Source organism: Aplidium turbinatum, chromosome 16 (genome assembly GCF_918807975.1).
Source record: "Aplidium turbinatum chromosome 16, kaAplTurb1.1, whole genome shotgun sequence".
In the NCBI taxonomy this organism is placed as follows: domain Eukaryota; kingdom Metazoa; phylum Chordata; class Ascidiacea; order Aplousobranchia; family Polyclinidae; genus Aplidium; species Aplidium turbinatum.
In genome coordinates, this window is record NC_137487.1 from 19,588,175 (window position 1) to 19,615,583 (window position 27,409).

General features: G+C 37.4%; 1 protein-coding gene across 2 annotated transcripts; it reads left to right on the forward strand.

The window, feature by feature from the left end:
* The first annotated feature begins 1,256 nt into the window (after positions 1-1,256).
* On the forward strand, positions 1,257-27,045 carry LOC145785816 (BICD family-like cargo adapter 1). 2 transcript variants are annotated; one of them, XM_082597527.1, is made up of 14 exons: positions 1,257-1,535; positions 2,764-2,904; positions 8,444-8,548; positions 15,294-15,404; positions 18,417-18,533; positions 20,050-20,196; positions 20,847-20,961; positions 21,401-21,498; positions 21,964-22,068; positions 23,170-23,370; positions 23,591-23,689; positions 23,981-24,085; positions 24,473-24,632; positions 24,957-27,045. In XM_082597527.1, exons 1-14 carry the CDS (start codon positions 1,326-1,328, stop codon positions 25,115-25,117), a joined length of 1,875 nt encoding a protein of 624 aa, XP_082453653.1. In that variant the 5' UTR covers positions 1,257-1,325; the 3' UTR covers positions 25,118-27,045. The 2 variants fall into 2 exon arrangements, with proteins under 2 accessions (XP_082453653.1, XP_082453654.1); XM_082597528.1 differs by lacking the exon at positions 21,964-22,068.
* Positions 27,046-27,409: the final 364 nt, after the last annotated feature.

A 27,409-nucleotide genomic window follows, 5' to 3' on the forward strand; every position in this document is an offset into this window, starting at 1 on the left:
ATCTTGAATAACTATTCATTCATAATAAGATTGAGAAATCAGAACAGAAGCTGAGAGACATCAGCGTCCAGGGCTCGGACTATGCTAGGCTACATTAAAATAATTCAAGCCAAAATGAAACGACAGCTCAGTTTGTTATTATTTCTGACCATCACAACAAAAGACAATATACATTTTATACCAAACATAGCATAGGTATAGAAAAAGATAGAAACGGCAAACTCGTAGTCTGATGCGCTTTTTGAGGCTTGGAATAATGGAGCAGTTTTTGTGCTGAAAATTATTTTGTGAAACATCAAAAAAATTAAACAAAATGTTATTTCCGATGGCTTAGCTGGTTAAACACCTGACTATCTATGAATATTTGTACCGGTTTATATTATTACCGTATACTATTTTTCGCAACAGACAAAATAAAAGGTTTTTCTCTCTCTTTCTATCCATGAGTAAAGAAGCCCATCGTCAACCCTTTGGTCAACCTTCATCATCTGTAGCTTATATTTTCCGCAAAATGTCGCACTTGTGCAAAATCATATGTTGAAAGCCAGCTGATAACGATTACGTCAGCTGATAATGATAAAGATTTGAAAAGGATCATGTCATCAAATTGGTGAGAGAGAAAGTTTATTTTTAATAGCTCAACAATAAAAGCAGCTGCAGAGTCTTACAGTATGTGAAATATTGGAAAGTGTAAATGTAGTAGCTTTTCAGAATGTACTTTATGTTTTTGCTTAAACCATTGCTGGATCAAAACAGTACCGGTAGGCTACAGCTTATTTTTTGTAAGTTTAAAAACCATTAAGCTAATACAGAGCTAAGCTTAATTTCAGCTTTCTAAAAAAATATTGAGGTGCTGTAAAAGTTATCTAAAATTTCCAAGACAGATGAATAAAAATTATTTACCCCAACTAGGCTAGACTAGCCCATTATTTTTTGTCAAATATTAAGATATGGACAATCATTCACATTATTGATTGGATATAGGCTATTACTATTTTATATATATGAAAACATGTGTATCTGTATCAGAAAATGCTTGATTTTTTGTGTGTGTGTCTGTGTATTTACTATGTATCTTATTTAGACCTACATCACTTAGCTTGAGGTGGCTGCTGACTAGATGACCGCTTGGTATTTTCGCAGTCTCCTTGTCATATGACACACAACAAATTATTGCATATTTTGTATTCTTTTTTTTTTTCATGTTTGTGTTTGTGACAAATAAATAAATAAACTATACCAGATTTGAACGGAACCTGAATATATATAATAAACTGAACCAGGCTTGGACAACAAGCACACTTGTATAGATTTTAGTCAGTACTATGGAAACACTTGATGGAAGTTATGAAACAATGCTAAATAAACCAACAATGGAAGATAGCCTGTTTCCTTATATCAGTGACAACTTTAACCAATACATGACATCGGGGCATGATAGTGCAAACCACTGTGGAGAGCAGAGATCACCCACAGTAACAGAACATAGTGATATGGAAGCTGACATGCATCGTTCGCAACTGGATCTGACCGAAGTATGTGATGATTTTAAATGAATTCACCCATTGTTCAAAATATACTTGAGGTTTAATTTATTTAAGTTTTATATTTTTGATACAGTACAGTACGGTACTTATGTTGTGTTGTTACATTTTTCAGAATTTAATGAAAAAACAGCATACCGTACTAAAAGTTACTTTCTTGCTATATCATAACATTTATAATTACTCTTATCATAATTAGAATTTTGTACTGGTATTGTTCAAAATGACAAGTGCCCAGCAGTGATAATCACAAGTACGTTAGCCTAAGTACTGCCATTCACCTGCCCCAATATGAACTGAAATGTCTAGCAGTCGTCTTCAAGTTTTTTTTATAAGCTATATACATTGTTAATATTGAAATCATTAGCTCAATGCAAAAAATAGCGCAAAAGCAAAATTTAACATGTCATTTTCATCGGCTTCAAGTTATGTCCGAGCATTGGTTTTGTCTTCAAATTGGATTTGACTTTGGATGGTGATGTCGATTTTGAAACTTGAACGATAAGATAAAGAATTTTAAACTTAAGCAATCTTGGCTTTTGTTTTGCTTAAATTATTATGAGATGAAAGATTTGTTTCACCTTTGACTAGTTCAGTTCAGTTCATTTATTTATTTGTCACAAACACAAACATGAAAAGAATACAAAGTATACAATAATAATCGGTTGTGTGTCATATGACGAGGAGACTGCGAAAAGACCAAACGGTCATCTAGTCAGCAGCCACCTCAAGCTTGGTGATGTAGGCCTAAATAACATATATACAGTAAATACACAAACACACATACAAAAAAAGAAAATCAAGCATTTGGTGATACAGATACACATGTTTTCATTATGCAAAAGAGAGAAAAAAAAAAAAAGCAAACAAACAACAAACTAAGCAGGTTTACCGTGCTACTGAATGAATTAATTGTGAGTGGAGTTTAAGAGATATCAATCGACAATTTTAATCAGTAAAAAAGATAAAAAGCAACGTATACCAAAGAGATGAGCAAATAGAATAATGTAATTATATAGACAAAACAGTTATTATTCAACAGTGGCGTTTAAATCAAGAAGGTAGTGTTTAAAGTTTCTTTTAAAAGAAGTTAGAGAAAGACCTTTGAGATCACCTGGGACCTCATGCCACACTTTAGGACTATTAATACTTTTATTATACTTTTATTATACTTTTTTATTATACTTTTACTATTTTTTACTATTAATACTTTGTTTAGGTGGATGTATATACGCAGCTTGAAAACAAGGAACGAGATCTCATTCTTGCTGCAGAACTCGGAAAATCTTTGTTAGAAAAAAATGAAGAACTAACTTTGGAAAATGAAAGATTAAGCAAAGAATATCATGAAAAACTTGAAGTAAGTGAAGTAATGCTGTTGTCAGGAATATAAAACTTCTGTTTGTGAATTATATTTTCATTGTTTTGGGGTGAAAACCAGGCTTTGTTGAAGCAAAATGGAGAGAAAGAGAATTTTCCGTAAAATACGATACCGTACCTTGTGTAGAATGTATAGCTCTTTGGCTTGCTGATAAATAATCGATAAGGAGTAGTAGATGTGCCAAACAATTTATTCATTTGCACAGGAAACTAGAGTCATTTTTTGATTTGGTTTTGTGATATTGGCACAGGTATGATTATATTAGCTAAGTATATACATCAACCTGACAGATATACCTATCAAAATTGCTCAATACTCAATGTTTCCTATAGTTGCCATTTGAATTGAATTTTACTATTTCAGTATTTTTCTTTATTAAATTTAGCAATGGCAGTTTCATACATATGTTGAAATAAAGAAATGGTGTTTTTAGGTAAAATTGTTTTCCTATGGCAATGTCTAGAAATGTGTTATCAGCTTAGAGATATGTTTATTAAAAGTGGAGTACAGCAGTCTCTTAAGTATGCAACCCTGCATTGCTGATGACAATGTGTTCATGAATTATGCAGCTGCCATTAAGTATCTATAATACCATGTTAAAACTTTTCATTTTCAACTAATAACTCTCCTCTCTGTAATTTACCTCCAAACTTTGATGAATTATTGATGTTGTGTTCCATTTTTATGATTCTACAATGGTATATTGACGTGCAGTCTTTGCAGTGACTACTTTTTACAAACAAGACGCTTGTGTATTATATAGATGCAATTTTACAATAAATCTATTATAACCATTAACATTGTAGTCACTGGAATCAACAAATCCATGTTGATTTGATTTTACATTTTCGGTTTCTTTCTTTTCGTTTGACGTTTCATAATCGTAATTTTCGACTAGCAGCAATTGACCTTACTAGTTTCACCAGAGCCTCGTTAAGCTACTGGAAACATATTCCAGCGTTTCCACGTCTGCACCGCGCTAAGGTGAGGTTGGTTTTTGTAAAGGCCATTTTGCACCCAACTGGTGTGAAATAAATTATTATAATTATTCGTTTGATTGTTTTATTTTGTTGCCGGCTGCGATTTGGGAAGTGTGATGGTAGCTTTGAGGTGTCAAGAAGGTAGGTCAGTAAACTGCAAGTGCCCACAACCTGTGGGGGTTTCCCATCTATGGTGCCCACATAAATAATTCCATTGTTCTTTGCACTTGTTTCTTCAACTTCTTACTAGATTTTACTGTGCAGACTTATTATCCAGATGTAATTCTTGGAAGTTTATTATTCGTGTTGCTGCTAAAAATGTCAATGACACTAGTGGATTCATCTACTAATGTGAATGACTGATTGATTGACGTTTATTTTGTTGCGAGTATAAATACACACATTCATTAAGCAAAGTCAAATAATGCGAACGATCACGTAGAATGTGTGGGTACTGCTACAAGGATGTGTGAATGTATTCCATTCACATTATAACAATTACACTACCTACTATGAATAGTATCGAGATTGTTATGTATGTATAATAATTTACTTGTTTATTTCTCCACAGTGATCAATGTGTGCTGAAGTAGCAAATGCGTTCATTGTCAGAGGCTATTTTCTAATTCAGATCATGAAATCTATGCTTGTGTAATTGTAGGTATCCAAGATGTCCATTCTATTTTTGGCAAACTTCGGTCTTTTCCTCTGTGACCTTTTTGTGGTTACAACTTGTGATTTATTTTAAATACTACAGTGAAAAGCAATTAACATTAGAAATGAACTAAATGAATAAACTTTATTTCCTCAGTTCAATAGTTCTATCGCCAACAGTTCAAGTCGTTTGTACAATTTTGTTTTGTTGGTCGGAATTTATGAACGATCGTTTATTACACACCGAGTGAAAGCAAAAGTCGCAAGTTATATAATTCCAAACAACAATATATATCTCAAATGTTGTTTTTGTATTGTCCTTTGTGCATATTCGAAAATGCAGTTTATTAAACGATTTGAGGTTTGCCCTTGTTTCTACATGGAAAACTTTAATCCTTGTTAAAGAATCCCTTTGCTTGTTGCACGCGCTTGCTTGTTGGTAGTATCCACCCATTTGTTTTGTTTGTCGTATCCAGGCTTACGCCTGTTGGTTGAAGATTTAGATGAAGTGGAAAGGATGGCAAGGAATCCAATTTTTGTGTCCACCTTCAGGCGTGTCATTAAGTGTCTTGCCCAGGTACAGCCGTATGCTCTTGAGCGGTGTTGAACCGGCGCCCTCTCGATTGCCCTTCCAGGGCTCTCGCCACACGTCTATGCAGCCGACAACTATCCACCTATGTAATCAGCGAGAACGTGTTTCACTTGTTTCAGCAGGCAATTATTGTCTTTAGCTGCATCCAACAATGACTTGAGGCAACTAGACAATCGTATGTGTAATTGCGTGTTTGTGACGTTTATTGTGGAGCGTCTGTCACAACATCTTTATTAAAGACGTGATTTCTAACTGGAGTTAGTTAATTATCTGATTGATTTCTTGGGATATTGCCTAAACTTTAACCTATATATATTCTGCTCTGCTGGTTTTATTTGCATAATTCCAACGTTAAAACGCTAGAAATCAGTTTAAAATCGGCTAGATTTTCACGAAACAACGAATACATGTGGTGTTTAGTTTTTTGCGTTTTGTCGTCAAGCTATAATTGTGGCTAATTGCAAGGTAAACCGAAATACGTTAGGGACTACTGTACTTGACCATGCGACCGGATGGGCTTTGTACCTTGTTGTATAGAAACATGTTGGTTATTGGGTCATTGAAGATGATCAATGAACATGCTGATACCGTATTGCTTCCTGATTATCCAGAATTCCAGAGCACAAAGAGTAAGGCACTCTGGTGGGACAGTGAATAGTACATTATCTTTTCTCTGGCCTCGTTCCGCCATTGTTGTCGCTCGAGGCCTTCTCGTTTGTGTACTTGAAACATTCTGCATTGTGAGTTTTGTACCTGACGGCTGATGCTCATGTCAGATACAATTACAAGCCCACAGTTTGCTATCTAAACAATGGTTCATGCGCATTTTAAACCTTGCAATATTTTGCTATTTTTTTCTGTTTATTCCCATTTAAGAAGAGGTGTGTATCGTGTATTGTAGGTGATATTCTTTCAGGGCTCCCAGTACTTTTTAGATCCATCATAGGTATGTCACAAGCAGGTTCGTTTCCCCCTGCAAGCTCATTTTAAATGCTAAAGCCTTTTTTGTGATAAATGACCTCAAACATGCGGAATTTACATCTATAGAAATGTGGTTAATGAGCCTTTGGGCTTTTGTAGCTTTTTTAACCTTCCTGGTGAAACGACCACGCTAATGAAATATATGACATCATCTCCTTTTCGTGTGAAAAGCGAAGTTTGTTTCAAAAGTTTGAAACATCTCATTGAACTCCAGTTCCATGTACAGTGTTTTGTATCGATTTTTTTTCGAATATATCACTTCAATGAACACTTGAAGTATTGAAACTGTATTGAATCTAGTTCGTTGGTGTTATGTACCTTGTCCTGACGCTTTTTAACGTTATCTTGCGTTTAACAAGGTTCAAGTTGTGCTGTGTAGTTCAACACTCTTCAACCTCTTTGTCGTCGTGGAACCCCTGATTTTCTTTCACGTTTGTCACTAACAAAAGTTTGGATTAAAACTATATAATAACGTTCTTAGTAATAGCATAACAATGAACAAGTTACGCAACAACTATCAATGTTTTGTTTTGGTTATTGACTGCACCTTTTGTAACTGGTCTACTTGGAGTGTGAGTGCTGTACGGTGATTTAACAATTCAAATGACGCATCAACATCGTATACTGAAGCAAGAAATCAATTTCCCTAAAAAACGAGAAACCCTTTACAATCACGCAACCCCTGTGGAAGGGTATATACTGATGTAGTTGCAACAAAAGAACAAATTATTCTTAACTCTGCTTTCACAGCCTTGCTTGGATTGGGAGAAACATTAATTCAGTGCTAACTCTCATCTTGTGATTTTAACATTCTTTAAATTCAAGATAAATTTTGCATCGAACTACTCATTACCTCATGGCCTAATTGCTTTACTTTGTGTAAACCTCCATTTCTTTATTTGTTAGATGAAATATTGGCAAGTTTGTTCATCGATTTCGCCTTTCTAGCATACTGTGTGGATGAATGTGTTATCCTGCGATAGCCAACAGTTTCTATTCATGTTTCGTGATCAGATTAACGCTGTGTGCAACATAAAACTAGAATAATTTTGCATCGAGATTACGAGGGTATGTATTCGATACAAGCTACAATAAACGTCTAGCCTTACTTGAATTACGATAAAGTCGGAATGATTAATAACCCGTTTTATTTCAAAGAAGGTAACAAAACCTTTGTTCAAGTTTCCTATGTGTTGCACTTCAATTAATGAAATACCACGGGCGGTATTACCATGGTGTGTGTGTCACAGTGTGTGTAGTGATGGCCACACTAGAAAGGTCAGTTACTCACTGTTGATATAATCACAAACATAAATTTCCGTGTTGTAAAGCGGATGACAATTTAACGTGGTTTGTTTATGTTCGTTCCATCTAGGAAAAGGTCATTTTTCTCTAATCCACACAGTCAAAAGTCACATGGAGTGGATGTCAGTTGCCAAGCGTTTTCTTTGCAATGTTAATTGTTTTAATATTCTCATGTATTGTACAGTATAGGATATGTGTTTGGAGTGAAATACTATTGTGAGGACTCACTCACAATTAATACTTCCCATGCTCGATTTCCAGCAATTCTGTTCTATGGAAAAAATGTAAATGTTCTATGTACCGTAAAGAAAAACGACTAATTTCTGGCTGGGGTCGTTGTTTGCATGAGTGGTTTGGCTTTTGTCTTTCCATGTATCAAAATATATAGTCGGTAGGCTAACGACAATGCAACTAATGCAAGTAATAGGCTACTGATTGCTGAATGAACATCCTGGATATGATGAAACCGAAGTAGCTAAAATATCTTAGTTTTTGTGGACTTTAAAATAATTAAAACCGTAACAATTACCATTGAGCATTTTATTGTGCAGTTGTTGTTCAGAATATTGTTGTTTTGTGCAGACGCTTAATTGCCAGAGTCGGTTTAACGTGAGCTACATTTTAGCAGAATGTTTGACTGGTCACTTCACTTGTTACTAGTTGTTTTTTCAACTAAAACAACATTGGATTACATGTGTATGTTATTGCTATTGGACGTTGTCACAAATATACATAAAGATTGGCTCAGTGTTCTTTCAATTGCCACACACATGTCCTACGTTTTAGCCTGACTTAGCAGAAGAACGACTTTACTTGGACGTAATCGTAAGCAAACTTTGTTCAATTTTCATTTGCTGGCAAGGCCCTGGATATCACCCTGGATTATCAGGGTTGCCCAATTTGAATTGATTGTTATTTTTTTTCAAGTCATTTACGTAGAATGTTTAGACAACGTGCGTTGTAACAAATATTTGAAATTTAATTCAGCATCTTCACATCGTTGCAGACGTTAGAACAAGAAAAGCATGAACTTCGACGAAGACTGAAATTCAAAGCAAGTGAATGCGACGCCAGTTCCACCCAACTCAATTGCGACATCAAGCGAGCACATGTATGTAGATAGTTTCGCCGTAAAGTGTCAGTGATAAGCAACAAGCCATCACGAGCATATTTTGACTAAAATTGCTGCTGGTGTGATAACAAAGCCAATGGCAATATCGGATAAAGGAAGAGTCATCATATGGCTTAAGTCAAAACATTATAATTTTAACAAGGGTCAACGTATGTTGAGCGTTCAGCACAAACTGCAGCTGAAACGTAAAACACATTTTGATGTCAATGTATTTTTCACCAATTTATGCAGAATCGGAAGCAAAATAGAACGAAGAAGAAGTTCTTTTATTTAAAAAAAAAGAACTTTTTCTTCGTTGTATTTTTGCTTTCAATTCTGCATAAATTTGTGAACGATTTGTGACACAAACTACCAACCTCTTCATGAGGTTTATATATTTATAAATCAGAACATTTTTTATCCCTTTTTTACGAGTTTTGTGGTTTCCATTATTTTTGAACTGTGAATCAGCTCCAACTAGTTTGAGGTGCTGTAGAGCAATTCAACATTGCAGTTTAAGATTTTCCATTTCGATTGTAATGAGCCCGCGACCATTAGCTCTTTGTGTGATCGCATTTTATTTACCCTTGGATTGTGGCGTTTGATTAACAGCGCTTTCTGATTTTTCAAAAATGGGAAAAACCAACTGAAAAAGGTGATCTGGTACTATGACACTTCCTCAAATGGGCGATCTACCTAATACAGAAAGCAATATCACTAAGAAAATAAATCAATAGCTTTTTTTCTTGGTCTGAACCTTAAAACATTTGACCAGGCTAACACACACAATAGTATTTCAATAAGATAAATTTATGTTATGGAACCGGTTTTCTTCCATTAGGAATCGTCAGCATAACTGAGTCGAAATAAAAATTAGCCTACATTTGATCATTTTTGATCATCATTTTTGATCATTTTACTATTTTTGATCATAGATATGGTTTTTCTAGTTTTTCCTAACCTTGTCACCTATTCTGCCGCATTGACTGCTTTAAATTTTTGCACAATTGCAAGTTTAGCATGATGATGTAATAGAAGCATTTATTCTAGATTTCACCGACATAGTATTTCTATAATCCTCTGCTTAGTAAATTTTATTTGAATTTTCAAGTGTTTGCCATTATACTTGCTCAAGCTAGGTCAAATTGAAATTATAATATTCGATAGTTGCGGTTTGCTAAAACTATGAAGAGAAGAAAAGGCAGAAATAAAGAAATGAATATGGAGGATTGGAGGTCATGAACATTTTCATTTATTTAATTAATTTGTAATTTTTCGTTTGTTTTTGGTCCATTTATGCTGACATCTATTGATATTGTAGGCTAATTCTTATTTCGACTCAGTTGTGCTGACATCTATTGATGTAGGCTAATTTTTATTTCGACTCATAGTCCGGCAGCCCGTGACGTTTTTGTAACATCATAAGGTACAAAAGGTTTGAGTGTTTTATCAACCTTGCCCCACTGTGGGATGTTCAGAAACCCACATCCGAGGTTTCACTGCTGGGGCGTTTGGGGGCTACGGCCCGGTGAAAAACCCATTTTGGGGGTCAAAAAAACATCATAAGGTACAAGAACAAAACCAACGCCAGATTTTATGCCTTCACTTGTAGACTTTGGAACAAGTCGATCTGGGTGCCCCAGGTGGGGCATTTCCGAATAAGGGGCCCCCAAAGTTGGGGCAAAATACGTAAAAATAACATCATAAGGTACAAAGATGGAACTTCTTTCATCAGTTGGGGCATGTTCCACTGAGTACGAAACAACTTTTTATATGGCTCCAAGGTGGGGCTTAACCTCATTTTGGGGGTATAACCCCTAAAATTCACAAAATTAACATCATAAGGTACATGGATGAAACTAAGTGTAGGTGATAGTACCTCACTTACGGATTTCAGAACATTCAAATTTGGTCGCCCCAGGTGGGGCATTCCCGAATAAAGAGTCCCAAAGTTGGGACAAAATACGTACAAATAACATCATAAGGTAGGCTACAAAGATGGAACTTTTATCATCAGTTGGGACGCGTTCCACCGAGTTCGAAAAAACTTTTCTTGTGGCTCCAAGGTGGGGCTTAACCTCATTTTAGGATATACAACCCCAAATTCAAGGTTGTAGCCTATTTGGATGGAACCAAGTGTTTGCAAAACGTCAAAATTTTTTTTGCTTCACCTGAGGATTTTTCCTAGCACAAAGACTGATACCGGGTGCGAAAGTCATAATTCCTTAATAAGCAACTATAATTTAATATTTCACCGGTTGAAGACTGTAGTGTACAGTAGCATACGTACATGTGGTAGCAAGAGTACCTGTGTGTTACATACGATCTGGCCATTGCAAAACATGCCCTCACCATTCAAGAGCAAGAAAGTCCAAAATGTGACCGCTTGTTCATATTACTGGGTGGTTTCCACATTTGCATGGCGTTCTTTAAAGCTATGGGTAAGTGCTTGGATGGTTCAGGTGGTCCATACATCCTAACAGAAGCTGGTATTCTTGCCGAAGGATCCCTTAACGGATTTCTGCGTGGTACTCATTACAATAGGTGCAAACGAATACACGTTCTTTTCGGAGCAGCATTAGAAATCTTGCATTTTAATCAATTCTTGTTACAATGCCCTGCTTCTGAAAATCTGGACGAAGAACTACGTCGTTTATGTATTTGTCCATCCCAGTCAACGATTGGCTTTTTGGATGACGATGTTAAAGACTTTTTGAGTTCCTACCAAGAATTTTCAATGAAAACCGAAACAGGAGAAAATGGCAAGACTGCCCAGTAGCCTACTGGTATGGATACTTAAAACTTGTCAAGACGTACCTCCTCTTTGCTCGGAGTATTCTGCAAATCATCAGTTGTTTGTGCACTGCATAGGAGAGATGTCAGGCGTGTTCTTCATTTTCAACCAACCAAATTATGCAAGATGGATTTTGCGACTGCAGGATAACATGCTAAAAATGGAAGCAATTCACCCTGGAATAAGTGATCTGTTTGAACAAGGCATCTTGTCCGTAAAAAGAACTCAAATAAACTTCTGCGGATGTGCTGTTGATCAAGCTTTGGAGCAAACAATCAATGCAGAATCCGCCAATCGACTCACTGGGATTTTGTTTTTCACCAATTCAATTGGTGCCAGACAGAGATGGGCACTTACCCACTTTATGCGCCGATCGATCCTTTACAACTTCTATGAAGATCCGGAGATGACGTCAGCAGAGGAAGCATCATTTGACCTTCGTCCTTCAAGCATCGATAGAGATCGCAGACATTTGGATAAACTAATGCAAAAAAATAAGCAGTACAGTTAATCCATTTAGTGCAAGCTTCGATGTATCCTTTCTATTCAATATTAGCACAGGAAAAGCAGTCGCTCCTGCCACTTCAAATTTTCTTTTGAATGTTTTTCAAAAAGGAACTGAGCATAGAAACAAATTTATAAATCAATGCCACCAGGACGCTAGCACTTTCAACAAGCCAACACGTAGAAACAAAGTCTGCAACTTTGCTTCTGAAGCTGCCGTTGTGAAAAGCATAACCCGCGAAGGCAAATTTTATCGGTTGAGCATGGAACGCAATTTGATGGGAAGGTTTCTATGTTTAGCAGTAGATCACAAGGTAGACGTGGAATTGATGCTGTCTTACCCCCTCACACCAGTACCACTGTTTTTGTGCCATATGGATGCAACGATGAAATCAACCCAAAAGTCAATGCTTTTGAAGGCTCTTGAAATCGATGGTATGTTTCTTCTTCACACTCTTGGAGATTTGCCGATGACGTTCGGAGGTGTTGCAAAGACGACTTTGAAGAAATTGTGCAGACACAGTGGGAAAACAATACACGTTGTTTTCGATAGAACTGTATCGCCGTCCGTGAAAGATGCCGAGCGAGATCGCCGAGCAATTCATGGCTTCCGCGATCAGCAATACGTCATCGAAGGAGACGCCATAAAACGACCTGTTAATTTTGCAGCCGCAATGAGGAATGACAACTTCAAGCAAGCATTGGTGCATTTTCTTGTTAATTCTTGAAAATCAGATAAGTAGGCCTATTCCAGCTTCCTCGACTTAAGGTTCTTTTATGCTACACTTGATGAAAAATGTTATGTTTATCGAAAAGATAGCGAAAAAATGTTGTGTGGTGAAGAGGAGTCCTTGTTATGCTACCACGAAGAAGCAGATACGCGCCTAATGTACCACATCGTCACCTCATGCCAAGATGTGAAAAATGTGGTAGTCCGCTCTAATGACACGAATGTTCTGATTATATTGTTGGGAAATTTGTCGTTTGTACAAAAAGACGTAACATATGGATGGAAGTTGGTGTAAAGGCAAACAACACTCTGAGATATATTGATGTATCAAAGCTTGGCAGTACTTTATCTCCAGACATGCTTCGGTCGCTTCCCGGTTTTCATTGCTTTACAGGCTGTGATCATACAGCTGCTTTTTCGGGTAAAGGGAAGGCTCGACCCCTTAATATATTGGAGAAAAATGTGCATGCTCAACATGCCTTTGCTGCTTTGGAATATTCGAAAAATCTTGATGAAAACATTAAAAAAGGCATTGAAAAATTTGTGTGCCAGATGTATGGATGTAAAAGTGGTCATTGCGTTAATGAATTACGATTTAAAAAATTCATTGAGACATACAAACCGAAAGGCTCCAATCCATTGCGACGACTGAAAGGTTCAGATGGAAGCAACTTTCCCCCGTGCAAAACTGTGCTCCATCAGAAAATACTCAGAGCGAATTACATTTGTGGCATTTGGAATCATGCTGCTGAAAAAGGAAGCTTTTTCCAGAAACCAGTTGAAAGCGGCTGGCGTTTGGAAGATGGCAAATTCACTGGTTTGGTTTCATGGAGGTCCAGTTCCGTCTACGCTGGACAACGTTCTGCAAAGTGAGAAGGGTTTGGACCAAGACGGAACAGAATCAGATGATGAAACAACAGAAACGGATGAATGCGACTTTTCTGACGACGAACCTGCAGACCCTTAATGAATAGATGTTTTTGCCTTTCTCCACCTCAAGCATAAATAAATTGTAGGCTATAGCCTACATAAGCAACTTTTTACCTTTATTCTTGTAAACATGGGGATAGAGTATGATTTGAACTTGTATTAATTTTACGGTTTCCACCAGAACTCACGAAACCACATAGAATATAAGTGTTAGGATTGATCTTTTCACATGGCTGCAAACCGGGGCCAATGGTGCATAGCCTACCCGAGAGAGATTATGCAGGAGGCATGCTTTTTCAAGAAGCCCTTTGACTTGCTGAACAGGGCATACGTTTTTAAATAGTTCAATGTGCATCTTTTCGTTCTACTAGTGTATAATTTAACGTTTCTTTTGCACGCCGTTCCAGGTTTCGTTATTTTGTAGCGAGCAATTTTTCCATTCCTTTCAGCACAAATCACATGTTATTCGAGAAGTCCTCTCAGTTGTTTAAATGAGACCACATAGTGTGATTTGTTTCTGTTCAGTGTTTAGTCTGAGAGAAACTTAAATGTAGGTAGGCCTACGTACAATCAGGGGCGGATTAGCAAATTGAATTAGCCCGAGGATTTAAAAATAATAACGGTCCACTTTCGATCAAAATAGATTTAGCATAAAAATGCTCGTTTCACAAACAATTTATTTCATTTTAGAAAAAGTCTTTCACCGGTAATACGATGTAGGCTATAAAATTAGACATTGTACGTATTTGTATAGCAAGCTTCGATTTGTAACTTCAATCATTGTCAGTGTTATTCAAACAAAGAATAAGGATATAGCGATAAGGATATAGACTATTATATTTCAAATAAAATTTTCTTTTGTACATAAAACAGGACAGTGACCCTCTGACCGGCCAACCGGGAACGTTTTCGAATTCCCAGTAGGCTAATGATTAGCCGCCAATCCACCCCTGCGTACAATATGTATTTTCATAGTGATAAATTTTAACCTAATAAGCAAATGTTATGCTGTGTAGATATTATATCTTACATGCTTCGTTGATTTTCCAAAATATTTGCAGACGTTTTGAAATATACACGAAGGACACTTGGTTTTATACCTTATGATGTTAATTTTGTGAATTTTAGGGGTTATACCCCCAAAATGAGGTTAAGCCCCACCTTGGGGCCATAAGAAAAATTGTTTCGTACTCAGTGGAACATGCCCCAACTGATGAAAGAAGTTCCATCTTTGTACCTTATGATGTTATTTTTACGTATTTTGCCCCAACTTTGGGGGCCCCTTATTCGGGAATGCCCCACCTGGGGCACCCAGATCGACTTGTTCCAAAGTCTACAAGTGAAGGCATAAACTCTGGCGTTGGTTTTGTTCTTGTACCTTATGATGTTTTTTTGACCCCCAAAATGGGTTTTTCACCGGGCCGTAGCCCCCAAACGCCCCAGCAGTGAAACCTCAGATGTGGGTTTCTGAACATCCCACAGTGGGGCAAGGTTGATAAAACACTCAAACCTTTTGTACCTTATGATGTTACAAAAACGTCACGGGCTGCCGGACTATCAGTTATGCTGACGATTCCTAATGGAAGAAAACCGGTTCCATAACATAAATTTATCTTATTGAAATACTATTGTGTGTGTTAGCCTGGTCAAATGTTTTAAGGTTCAGACCAAGAAAAAAAGTTATTGATTTATTTTCTTTCTGATTTTTGTGACAAATTGGGATTTGCCTTTGCCTAAAATTTTAAATGAGTTAGTAGAGAAGTTTTGATCTGTTTGTGACACCACAGGAAGAACTTGAGGAACACAAGGCCATGCTGACGTCAGTGGAGCGTGAAAAGTCACGTGCTGTGGAAGAACTTTCACAACAAAACAACAAATTGCTGAGTCAGCTTCACAGGGTGAGTAAGCATATCATTAAAAGACCTCAGTCTACGTAAAAATAATCCTGGAAATAATTTTTGATTTCCTCTATCGATATATCGGAATTGATCAAGCGTGAAACTGCTCGAATTTAAAATACTGCTTCATGCCAGCCAGCAAATCAGTTTTTATTTACATCAATTCAACGTTTACAGACTTTATATCAATATTGTGAAAAAGACTAAAGAGGCTAGGGGAATGAAATTGAAGTTGCCCAGTGAGAATAATGAAAGTGAAAAGCAAACGAGGCTAAACGCTGTAAAGCAACGTTGTGGGAACGTTGAATTGCTGCAATTGGAAGAAGATACATCTCCATTAGCAATTCGGTGCCAAATGACCCTGTGGGATTCGAACACTTTTGAAAAAGCCAGATGTTGTGTGAAGTACACATCTGGCAACGTTGAATCAATGTCATCAACGCGGATATGTTTCTTGAAGCTAAGTTATCAGTTGATGACACCCACAGCTGATTGGAGCAGCAGACTAATCCTTTGTAGCAGTCGCAGTGTACCAAGTTAGGAACAGTATGCGTATGCTTATCCACAGGTCAGGAACTTCTGGTTTAGATTGCAAGTGAAGTGAATGCTTTTGACTTGACGTGACAAAAGTCGATTGTGTACATCGGTTAGGGCATTACAAAACTGATAGAGTCAGCTCAATAGTTATCAGCTCTGTATTTTGATGAACGTTCTGACTATACCATCACAACAGAAGCGACAAAATACGGGCGTGAGTTCTGTTTGGAACTGAAGCAAGATAGCGAGCTATCTGGGGAAAACATCTCCAGTGTAGCGCTTTGCGGTTTGGTGTTTCTCAATTGCATGCCAATGGAAAAAGAATAAATTTGGCACATAACTTTGCCAACCAGTCAAGGTGTCTTGTATTGCCGGTGTACATCAATCAGCTGCAGCAAAAGAATCACGTGTCAGGAAGGCGGAAGTTACTCAGTTGTGCGTTTTGGGGAAAGTGTTTGTTTATTGCCACTCGCGCTGTTTGTGGTTAAGCGAAAGTGTAGACGCATTTTACTTAGCCAGCAAATATTTTCCTGCTGCTGCAGTTTGTTGTTTCTGCTGCTGTGAGGCAAACTTTATCACTTCCTCAAACCTTGCTGTTGGTTTGCTTCGTCAGCGGTTGCCTAGTGATGTCAGTGACAGAAAGTTGAGTTAAAATTTGGATTATTGAAAGGAAGATAGTTATATAATCATGTTCCAGACAGAAAATCCAGTACTTTTTTTTATATCAATCCACTACGAATTGTATTGTCGTGATATCTTGAGAAAAAAATAAACCAGTGATTTGATTCACTGCCTTCAATATTAACTCAATTTAAAACCGGACTGATTTGCAGGTGGAGGTGGTTGGTATTGTACTGAACCATCATGTGAGGCACTGTCAACTTGAGCATATTTTATGAGACAGACCATTTGTCAATATTTGTTGAATCGGTGTTGGGATTGGTGTTAGGCTTGAGCCAGTCAAATTTATTCAAATAAAACCATGCTAACGTGAACAAAACGTTATTTAGGAAGTTTATGATGTTTGTGAGCTGTTGCAAGATGATCTTGTTGACTCAATTTGATCAGTACATTGTAATTCGACAGACGTTCTGCACAGATCTTGGGCAAGAATTTGCCTGTCAGTGTTTTAGAGACGCAGTTATTTACAAGGATATGAAGCTGCTGAAGGGTTAAGCGCAAGTTTTAGCTCAAAAAATCGAATCAATCAATTGTTTTTGTGCACTCATTTGGGTAATCCCCTAAATACCGGAAGTTTGCTGCGATTCTGTGTTACGTCATAGTGATGACGCGCTAATTGGCTGTGAGGCACTGCTATGATTTGAGTGTCGGATGACAGAGAACCAACTGAGCTACAACTAATTCTTTGAGATCACCACTATAATGTTACACCAGTGCTATTATAGTAATCAGGTGAGTTAGAACAACCTTTTGCGAGGTGGACTAGTTACAAATTTTTCCAATGAAAGGAAATCTTTTCTGTTAATCACACAGCACAGATTGCGGAACAGCAGCCTGCTAAGTTTTATCATGACCAAAGAATTCAGCTTAGTGAAGGGCACTTTATAACATCATCAAACACTGCAGTACGGTTAGCCAATTGCATGAAGTTTTTTTCGCAAGTCTACCTTGTCATGCAAGTTCAAATATGCAATGGAAACCATTGGTTTCAGTTCGTTCAGGTTTGAGCGTTTGGTAGTGCAGACCAGGGAGAATAGACAACTTAATTTATCATTCTTCTTGTCAAGAAATACCTTAAAACGACGAGGTTAACCAGTTAAGTGTGTAATTTATTATCAAACGCCCCTGATTCAATGCGTTTCCGTAACACAAAATGAGTGTCATACGAACTGGTTAATGTAGTTTTTCTATGTAGCATCTCATCAGTGCTCTCTGCTTAGTCCTATTGTTGTGACTAATGCACCTTTCCGTGTTAGAGCTGTTTGCTGCTTGATTATTGCCTTGGCCAGCGCAATGACGTTTTGTTAAAATATTCTCTTATTCAGAATAAAGTTATTCTGTTTGCTTTACCCTGTCGTCGTATTTAGGCTGAAGCTTGGTGGTTGAAGGTTTAGAATTGATGAAGCCGACCGGATGGCAAGGAGCCAATCCTTGTGTCCACCTTCGGTCATGTCATTAAGTGCTTTGCCAAAGATACAGCCTCGTGCTTCTGAGTGGTGCCGAACCGGCGCTCTATTCACTCGTCTATGCAATCCTTATTGATGATTCATTTACTTATCGAGGGTTGGAGGCAAGCAGGTGCCAAGTTTTTCGGTTGTGATATTTTTCGGTTGCAGTTTTGTATTTAATTCCTGTCCACTACTAACGATGTACTATTGTACCAGGTAACCAGGTTATTGATAGCGGTTGAAATTTGTTGTAGAATAACTTAACGTGCCCTGGTAAAGCTGCAACTAGTTGGTGGTATGTGACTTGATTAGGCCTGGATGACCCTGACATAAATCTAACCCACAGGCCTCAGAAGCAGAAGAGCAACTGTCCACTCAGGTTCAGCAACTGAGAAAGGAATTCCTTGAGCGCAAAACATCAACCGGAGTGAGGATACTTCAACTGGAGAACGAAAACGAAGAAGTGAGTACGCACTGTAGGCGCAGTGGACAAATGTATTTACAAATTGGTAAACTTTACAAAGCTTTTTCTGAACAACAAGGTTGATGTTAGCAAAATTTTATAGTTCTAAATCTAAGAGAAATTTCGTTTCGAAGCGAAAGTAAACAGGTCTACAAGACTTAGTAAACGTCGTAAAGTTAAATGTGTGTGGCTTTGCGGCATGTTATTTGATTATTATTTATTATTGTTCAGTCTTTTGAGTTTTCGAAACGAAGTTTTCTGTGGACTCGAAACCTTTTGTTTTTATATCTTGTGTTTCCTCCAAAAAGTCGCTTTGCACAGCACTACTGGCTAGTCGTGTTGTCATTTGGTTTTAGGATACAGTTTGAACCACTCTAATTTAGATTCTAGGACTAGGCAATAAAGTTGCAATCGATTATTGCTTGGCCTAAAACGGTCTTCTATTAATGTCTCTGGTTCTAATCGGTCACTTCCCCGTTATCAACTGCAACATGCAGATTATCATAATTTGTTAATTTATTTTGTCGCTGCTTGGTGGATGCTAGCTGCAAGTCAAGGTGAGCCTAGCGTTGTAGTTGAAGCTAGTTTGAAATAGTTCGTGATGCTCTGGGCTACGGCCGTGTGACACACGACGAAGAAGAATTTGAAATAGCGCTTATCTTCGTTGAAGAAACGTTATATAACGTTTAACTAACGCCAAGTAAACGCTTAGTACCACAGTTACGTAATAGAAGTCACAAACGTTCACATCCTGGTTTGATTAACATAAAGAAACAAGAGCTTTGTTCCCCTAAACTGCCTTTTGTTGTTTATTGTGCAAGAACATAATAACCAAATAATATGACAGTTGCCTCAGTAGTGAATTTGCAATCCCTGTCACAGTTTTAATCGACTAATCGCTTATGTATCGTTACGAGGTAACAAAAACAATAAGCGAACGTTTCGGCTAGTCATACAGCCTTTTCAAGCCTATGCGAAAAATCTATTATGATTTTGTTGGCTGGGTCGCTGAAACATACATAATATTGAACATATTGTGTTTAATATTTTGTTCAATAATAAGAAATCCGAAAAATTCATTATTTGTTGAAATTGTCTTAATTTGTTATCAATGTCAGCACCATTCATCTTGTTCCTTTGAAAATTTTTAGATGTAGCTTTGCAGTTTTCTTCATGAGAATTCATGAAGACGAGAAAATTTTAGCAAGTTTAAACTAGAACTTATACGGACGGTAGTTTATTGTTGTTTTCATGTTTGTTCTTAGAAAATTGAGTTTAGAGCATTAACTAACTTCTGCAAAGCTTCCTGTCGCTGTATATGCACGGTTTATGACCACTTTTCATAACTCTTCATCCAATATATCAAACTCTATTGCTATAATGTTTGAAAAAATTAACTATAATAATGTTTTGATTTTTCTGATTTTCTTTTACCGGTACTGTTGATTAGATGATGAAAATTTTATTTTCAATTTAACGAATTTTTTGCTTTGCAACCGAATTATTGCACCTTTAGATTGAAGAAGATTCGGAAGTTCGCGCGGGACTGGCTATTGATTGTGACGTGATGAAGGACGAGATAGGGATCTTGCGTGATGAACTTTCCATGGCGAACGAGAATGTTCATTTGCTGGAGAGGCAACTACACGACAAGGAACGAGAGGTATTGTCATAAACACGCCATTGTTTGACAAACTTCAGAGAAGCGCTCTTTTTTCTAACACATGGAAAAGCCTATTCCGAAGCTTGGACCTGATCATCTTGCATGCTAGTAGAGGATTTGTTGATGAAAGCTTAATTTAACTTGTTTAGCAGCCAAATTTTATATCCGATGATTTGATTTGGAATGTTGCAAAATACAAGTTGGGTTTGATATTGTGATTGCTACTTGACCACCAGTTTTGAACCATATGTTTCATTGAGTTGATTCCTCATTGGCTTAAAGTCAACCACATCCTCTGTTACTATGTTAATTTGAATAAGCAACCGTCTCTATAAACTTCCCTATTCACTGCAAACTTTTTAGAACATGGTTAGGTTTGTCTTGTTGTGAATTTGAGCTATAGTGCATCACATGGTTTTGTATCACGTGGTTTCATCAAAATATATTGTTTACATTAAACAAGTGGTGCTGCTAATTTGCATTCATCGAATGCTGGCATTTGCATAGCAATATAATCTCTTAACATAATTTACTAAAGAATTGATTTCGCTGTGATAATAACATCTTCAACTAGCACACAAAAAAAAATGTTGGAATCACATTCAAGCAAATTGCTTCGTACTTGTTATAACTGTCGTTTCTGCTTTCAGTTGAAGATGGTAGCGGTCGAGTTGAGCGATGCCCACATCTCGAATCGCCAGTTGCAAGTCCGTGTTGACGAGCTCAGAGAGGAGATGTCAATGCAAATGTCTTTCAACTCGAACGGTGAGAACCTGGCTCCAAATTCTACTTGCTCGGATTAATCGCTTCTTTTCACAAAAAATTTTTATGACGTGGAACTTGAGTTTGTTATTTCTATGAAGAATTCAGGAAAACTGAAGCCGTTCACCTTATGCATTAAGTTCTGGTTGTTGCTCTCATGAAACTTATTTGTTATAGTTTTTTTATTTCACTGCCTTTGTGGCATCGAGGCAGCTATGAGTTATGAATTAAAGAAAGCCCCTACTTGATGGTTATGATTTTAAGTTCACCCACAAGTAATCATGAGACGTTTCATGCATTTGTAAATTGTTGGAGACGGGAATTGTGCCCATTTTTATTCATTTCTTGAGTTATACATTGATAATATCTGTAGAATCAATATCATCTGTAGAATCACTCAGATGAGCCGATAAAAGTTTGACCGTGTATTTTTGAATCTCAGGCAACTCCTCTCTCCTGGCCGAGCTGGAGCAGTCCGGTGTGGACTACGGGGACGGGCTTCCATCGCCTGTTACGTCACAATATGATGACTTCGACAAGGTGGGTCATGTTGGTAGCGGTGCATGCTCTCAGATGGTTGTAGCACTCCCTTGTGACGTAATTGTAGCGGGTATTATTGTAGTGGTAAAAAGGTTTCCAATTTGCTTCTCAGTGATTTCAATTTCTTCCACATCACGTTTCTAGCTTATGGTAGGCGCCCAGCAACGCAGTATTTCTGGTGCATATTGTCATCAATACAGTTGTCCGCTTGGGTTATTTTACTTTTTGATTTGGCTCTGCTTGGGATTCAAACTCAGGTCACTGTAACCAGTTCAACATCACCCTGCCCTGCGTTATGTTTTCGAGTTTTTCAGCTCCTTTCTCATTGTAAAGCTTTCGATCCCACTTTGACATTGCGAGAGAAAAACTAAATTCTTTTCAGTCGTTTATGCCTCGGCGCCTATATAAAGATGGCGACCATTGTTACGACGGGCGTGCTTATTATTTATAACATAATTATTTCAGGAACCAAAAAGCGTGTTATTGGACGACATGACGTCAGAGTTAACGCTCCGTTGCTACCGAGCCTTGCTCAGCAGCGTCACCAGTTGCCACCAGCAACTATTTGAGGTTTAACGATTTTGCACCCCTGAAACCTAATTCGAATTTCATTGAATTGTTATCATCTTTTTTCTTCAAAATAATCATTGATTGATTTAACAAGCATGTTTAAAACTAGTCAGTTTTATTTGCGCTTCCTAACATTCCTTGAACAATTCAAATTCGGAATGCCTACCCAGACAACAAAATTCGTCATTTTTACATTGATTCAATGTCTGCAGACGATGTAAAAATGACAGATTTTGCTGTCTGGAGGTACTGCCTTTAACTTGCAAAGTAGGTAGTCCCGTTTCTAAGCTTACATTGAAATGCCATAACAAAACTTACAAGCATTGGGACACTTGTATTCTCAAGCGCACCAATGAAAATGTTTAATGCTTTCTACAACTTGTAGTCTTTGCTTTAACTCTACAGCGTAGCTTGCATGATGATGCTCTGGCATGGTGTGCTTTGTGTAGTTTGTGATATTTTGGTTTTATTATTTTCGTAATTATTCTCAATCACTTTTGCTATAGAAATTAACGTTTTTGTGTTTTTGCTCGTGTGTGACTTCATAAGCCGCGTCTTGCTGGCTTGGACTGTCTATGACTCTATGACATGGAATGTTCACAAGTTAATTATTTTTTTTATTGAATATTGTTTTGTGGCCGGATTCAAACAAAACTAAAGCAGTTGCTGCTTTTTACCTACACTTGTTGTCAGCGTCACTGCCGGATTTGTCATTTAGATGGATTGCCGATTAATCAGCTATACTTGATTAAAGTCTTTTTGTTTTATTTATTGGTGTGATTGTTTATATTATCTTTAATTAATTTGTAAGTTACTTTTAGTAAATTTCGTTTTGTAAGATTGGAAATGGCGTCGTACCCGACTTATGATCTATATGCGTTTCTGCCGCGACTATGCTTTCAACCATCATAGATCAATCTTCCCTGTCCATATACGGGGCATGGTGTGGTATGCCACGTCTCAGACTGCTAACTAGACGTTTTTTTACATTAATTCAACCTCTACATACGTTGCTTGGAAACCCACAAATTTTTCCTCCAGGAGACGCAACATACTGACAGTGACTTATCTTCGCATCTGTTCATTTGTTTCCTTGTTCAGTTGAAGCAAGAGATGTGGGAAGTATATCAACGTATCCAGTCCGTGTGTACGGTGCTGCGTACGTTCGTCAAGAAGTGTCCCGCCCCCGACCATGAGAATGGGGCGGAGGGTGATGGAGAAACTCACATGACCCACTCAATGCACTTGTCGGGGGCCCTCACGGAATTATCAGCGCTCGTGCAAGAAGCTATGACTACCAAAGTGAGTTTGTATCATGAAATTCCTTTTTAAAGCTAGTCAAGTTTTGTAGGTTGCTATATCGTCTAGTTAGTTTTCCAACATGAAATTAACTAAAATAATGTGCGGAAGACGCGACATTTTTTCAGCTACACGAACTAACGATTTGACGCGACATTTCAAGACTAAATAAGTTTAGATTCGAAATCTACCACGTGAATACTAAATATTATTAACAATTTAGGGCAGCCCTGACAGTCATAAAATTGATTTGTTGAAAGAAAAACAGGAAAAACTGATGAAAGAACGGGATTCGGCCGTAGCTGCTAAGAACAATTTGGAGGTGAGTTTTTGAGGATTGTTTTCTAAATACTTTGCTCACATAACACATGAATGCGAAAAGAACAAGGAAAACTTTCTTGTTGAGTTTAATCCTCTAAGAGCGATCTACCGTTTTAATAATGCAATCTGGCTGTGTTTATACAGTCTACGCTGAGAGGGCACCGAAGAGGAGCCAGACTTTGATCATTTTATGAAAATGAGTGATGTAAAGTGCGCAGATATTCAATTTACATAGATTTTGCATCTAAAGCTTGATTTGAGTTTTTTAACAAGACTGATCTCTGGCTTTCAGGTTAGTCTGGCCAGCGCCAAGGTTGACCTTATGGCTGTCAACAGTCAGCTACTGGAGGCCATCCAACAGAAACTTCAACAACAGAAAGAGCTGGAAGCCTGGCAGGTTTGTGCGATAATAATTTGCGTCATTCACAGGGCAGGGTTGAAACCGACATCTTGTGCGCAATCTTTTCGTTTCATACGTCCATTGTTGGAAAGAAAGATTATAACATTTTTTTTAATTGTTTTCCGAGAGAGTTGAATGTTCTTTTTAAATGTCCACATTAAGAGCATTGATTCAGAAGTAGTGCTATTTAAGCGTTATTGGTAGATATGCCCAATGCTTACACTTTAATGGTTTTTGAGATAAATATGCTGACTTGACGACAAAGAAAAAAACCTGTGACCCCTTTCTTGAAACATTTTGATGTAAAATTATTTTCGCAATAATTAAAAAAAAGACTCAACCTCGCTCCAGTTGGAAGTGGCTAAAAGGTTATCTCTCTCCCAGGACGACATGGAGCAGATGATCCAGAAGGCTCTGGTGGATCGGAATGCCATGAAGCGGGCCACCATTGTACGTCACTCTCCCTCAGCCAATCAGGAGCAATCTTCACCCCGATCCTGGTTCTCGTTTCGCGGCGGTTCGAGAAGGAGTCGACAGCTCACAGGTTGGGAAAAATAATTGTTGTATTAATTGTTGTAATAATTCTTATTAATATTAAAGAAGGTTATAGAGAACCCTTAGCTAAGTAATGCGAACAACGTTTGTATCAACGCAAGGCATGGGAAAGTGTAGGCATGATCTCAAACTCAATTTGTTGGTAAGTTAGTGGATATTTGATAATAATCTTTCGGAGCCACTAATCTTGTTTTACATATCTCACTTGGGGCAACCATAAGCCATACACGCAACTACTATGCGCTGTACTTTCTAACCTTCTACTCTTGGATTTAATGACTGTACTTGGTTTTATATTTTACAACTTTTGCAGGTGAACAATCAACTTCACCAAGTTCTGAAACTCCCCCATCAACGCCCCAGATGACCCCCAAACAGCCCCCCAATTCTGAACAATCCGAAAAACCTGGAATATTTTCGTCGTGGTTAAGACGCCGACAAAACCCCGATTCTGATGGGAACGCTCCGAGCTGATGCGCGCTCATTGGTGGAAAAGCGGCTCGGTTGGTTTTGATTGGTGGAATCCTGGTGTAAAGTAAAGCCATGCTCATCAGCCCAAGCCAGTTATTGGTGGAAGCATCGCAAAGATACCCTGAGACGCACACCAACAAAATATACGATTTTGAGATTGTGTGTGATCGGTATACATTGCTGGAAGGGTGAACATAAAAAAAATAATGAAATAGGCAACATAACGTGGACTCGTCGTACATTGTCCTTGAATATACATTGAACATAACTTGTATTTTGACAAGTGAATCATTTGGTACTTTTAAGTTTAACTATAATTATGACCAAACCTTTGGAGCAAGGTTAAATCTGAGAATTAATTGAAAGGAAAAGTATACTAAAAATAACATTATTGTATTAAAAAATATTGATAATATTAATATTAAACAATAAGTTCTTGTTACGTGCAACATAAAGTGCGTATGCGTTAACGTAGTACACAAATATATTGACGTTTTGGTTGGGTTTTGACGTTGCGTGTATTGTTTGTACTAGCACTTCTTCGTTATTATACTTAATTTAATCTTATTATTGTTTATATTTTATTGACGATAGTCTTATGTGAAGACTGTACTATTATGCAACATGCTACTCAGTACTCATGCATGAGTAACGCTAATGGTTAGTTAGGGCTTGATTTGGTTTCACTTTGCGGCCCACATAGGTGAAGACGTTGTGTTTTTTTGTCTGGAGACGAGTTCAAGTTGTTTTCAAATTCAACCTGGTTTGGTGAGATATGGTGGTTTGCTGGAAGTGATGTATGTTCGATTTTAGGACTTTAAAAATCATACCTGCACCTTTTGAACTTTTTAATGCTTTGTTTCATTTAATTCAGGGGTTCCCAACCTGGGGGCCATTGCCCCCTAGTGGGCCACGAGTCTTTTTCAAGGAGGCCATGGAAAAATTTGAAAAATAATATTTTTTAAAATTTATTATCTCGAAGTCCACTCCAACACTGTATAACAAAAGAAATAAATTAAAATTTATTAAAAATACTAGTACCTTTGCCCAAATCTTTATGAAATGGTCTTTAATTCCCGGTTCTTTCAAAAATAATAATATTTGTTTTTGTGTTTTCAACAATGTTACTTCAGAAGACAAAGCAGCGCAGTGTCTTTGATATTCAGTATGACATGCGGCTCGCTCTTTCCACCACCAAACCAGCAATTAAGACATTATCAGAGCAAAAACAAGCTCAGCCATCACATTAACTGCATATGCAATAACTAATTAATGTACTATCATGTTTGTTGTGTGTTGTATTTATTTCATTTTATCATTCTAACTACCGGTTACTGTATAAACAAGTTTTTTAATTAAAATAACGTTTCTTAATTTTTTCAAAAGGTTGAAAAAATAGAGGGGCCATTGATTTTTCAAAAGTTTCAAAGGGGCCACGGTGTAAAAAAGGTTGGGAACCCTTGATTTAATTAAATCAGAAAAATTTCACGTTTTGCAACATCGTCATTATTTTATAATCATGTTTTGGATTTGTGCTATATAAAATAACCAAAGCAATGGTTGGTTGCTTCAAGCCTCCAAGTATAGAACTGCGAAGTCATGCACGTGGTGTTTGCCTCTCTTTTAAAGAATTATTGAATAATAGTTAAATGTTTTTGGAACAAACCAAGGAATTTTTTGAAATTTGAACACTTCTGACATTGGTTTCTTATTGCATCCCACTGATATGACATAACAACTAATATGCAAAATGAGTGGGAAATAGGCTGCAATGACACTATTTATTCCGTTTTTTTTTGTGTGTTTTTTTCTTTAACAAGCCAACGTAAAGTATTAGTCCACGGCATCAGTTTGTTGTTGTGCCTTTGCTGCTTTGCTTGCTGCCCCAGTGCTTTAAATTATATAACAAATAAAAGCTGCTCGTCTTCAAACTGTCACTTGCCACTAAAGTTAAGGCATGTTAAGTAGTTAGGCAGCTTTGCCGACCAAGACAGGTTTCTTCAACAACATTCGTGAGCACGAATAGTTTTCAAAACGATCAAAGCTATTTGAGACAGATTTTTGCTTCGTGGTCTACGAGTTCGAATCCCGCTGTTTCGGATCAACTTCTTTCTTTAGAAATTTAATCTTTTGTTGTTGCGTTTTTATCGCACACCTATAGATTTGATCAAATAGAACTGAAAGCTAAACTGTTGACTAGAAAATTAACAAGGGCTAAAAAAATGTACTAAAAGTTGCTCCAAGTTAAGGTGCAATAGAAGTTGTGGCAAAGCTTCCGTCCTACCGTAAGCGAAA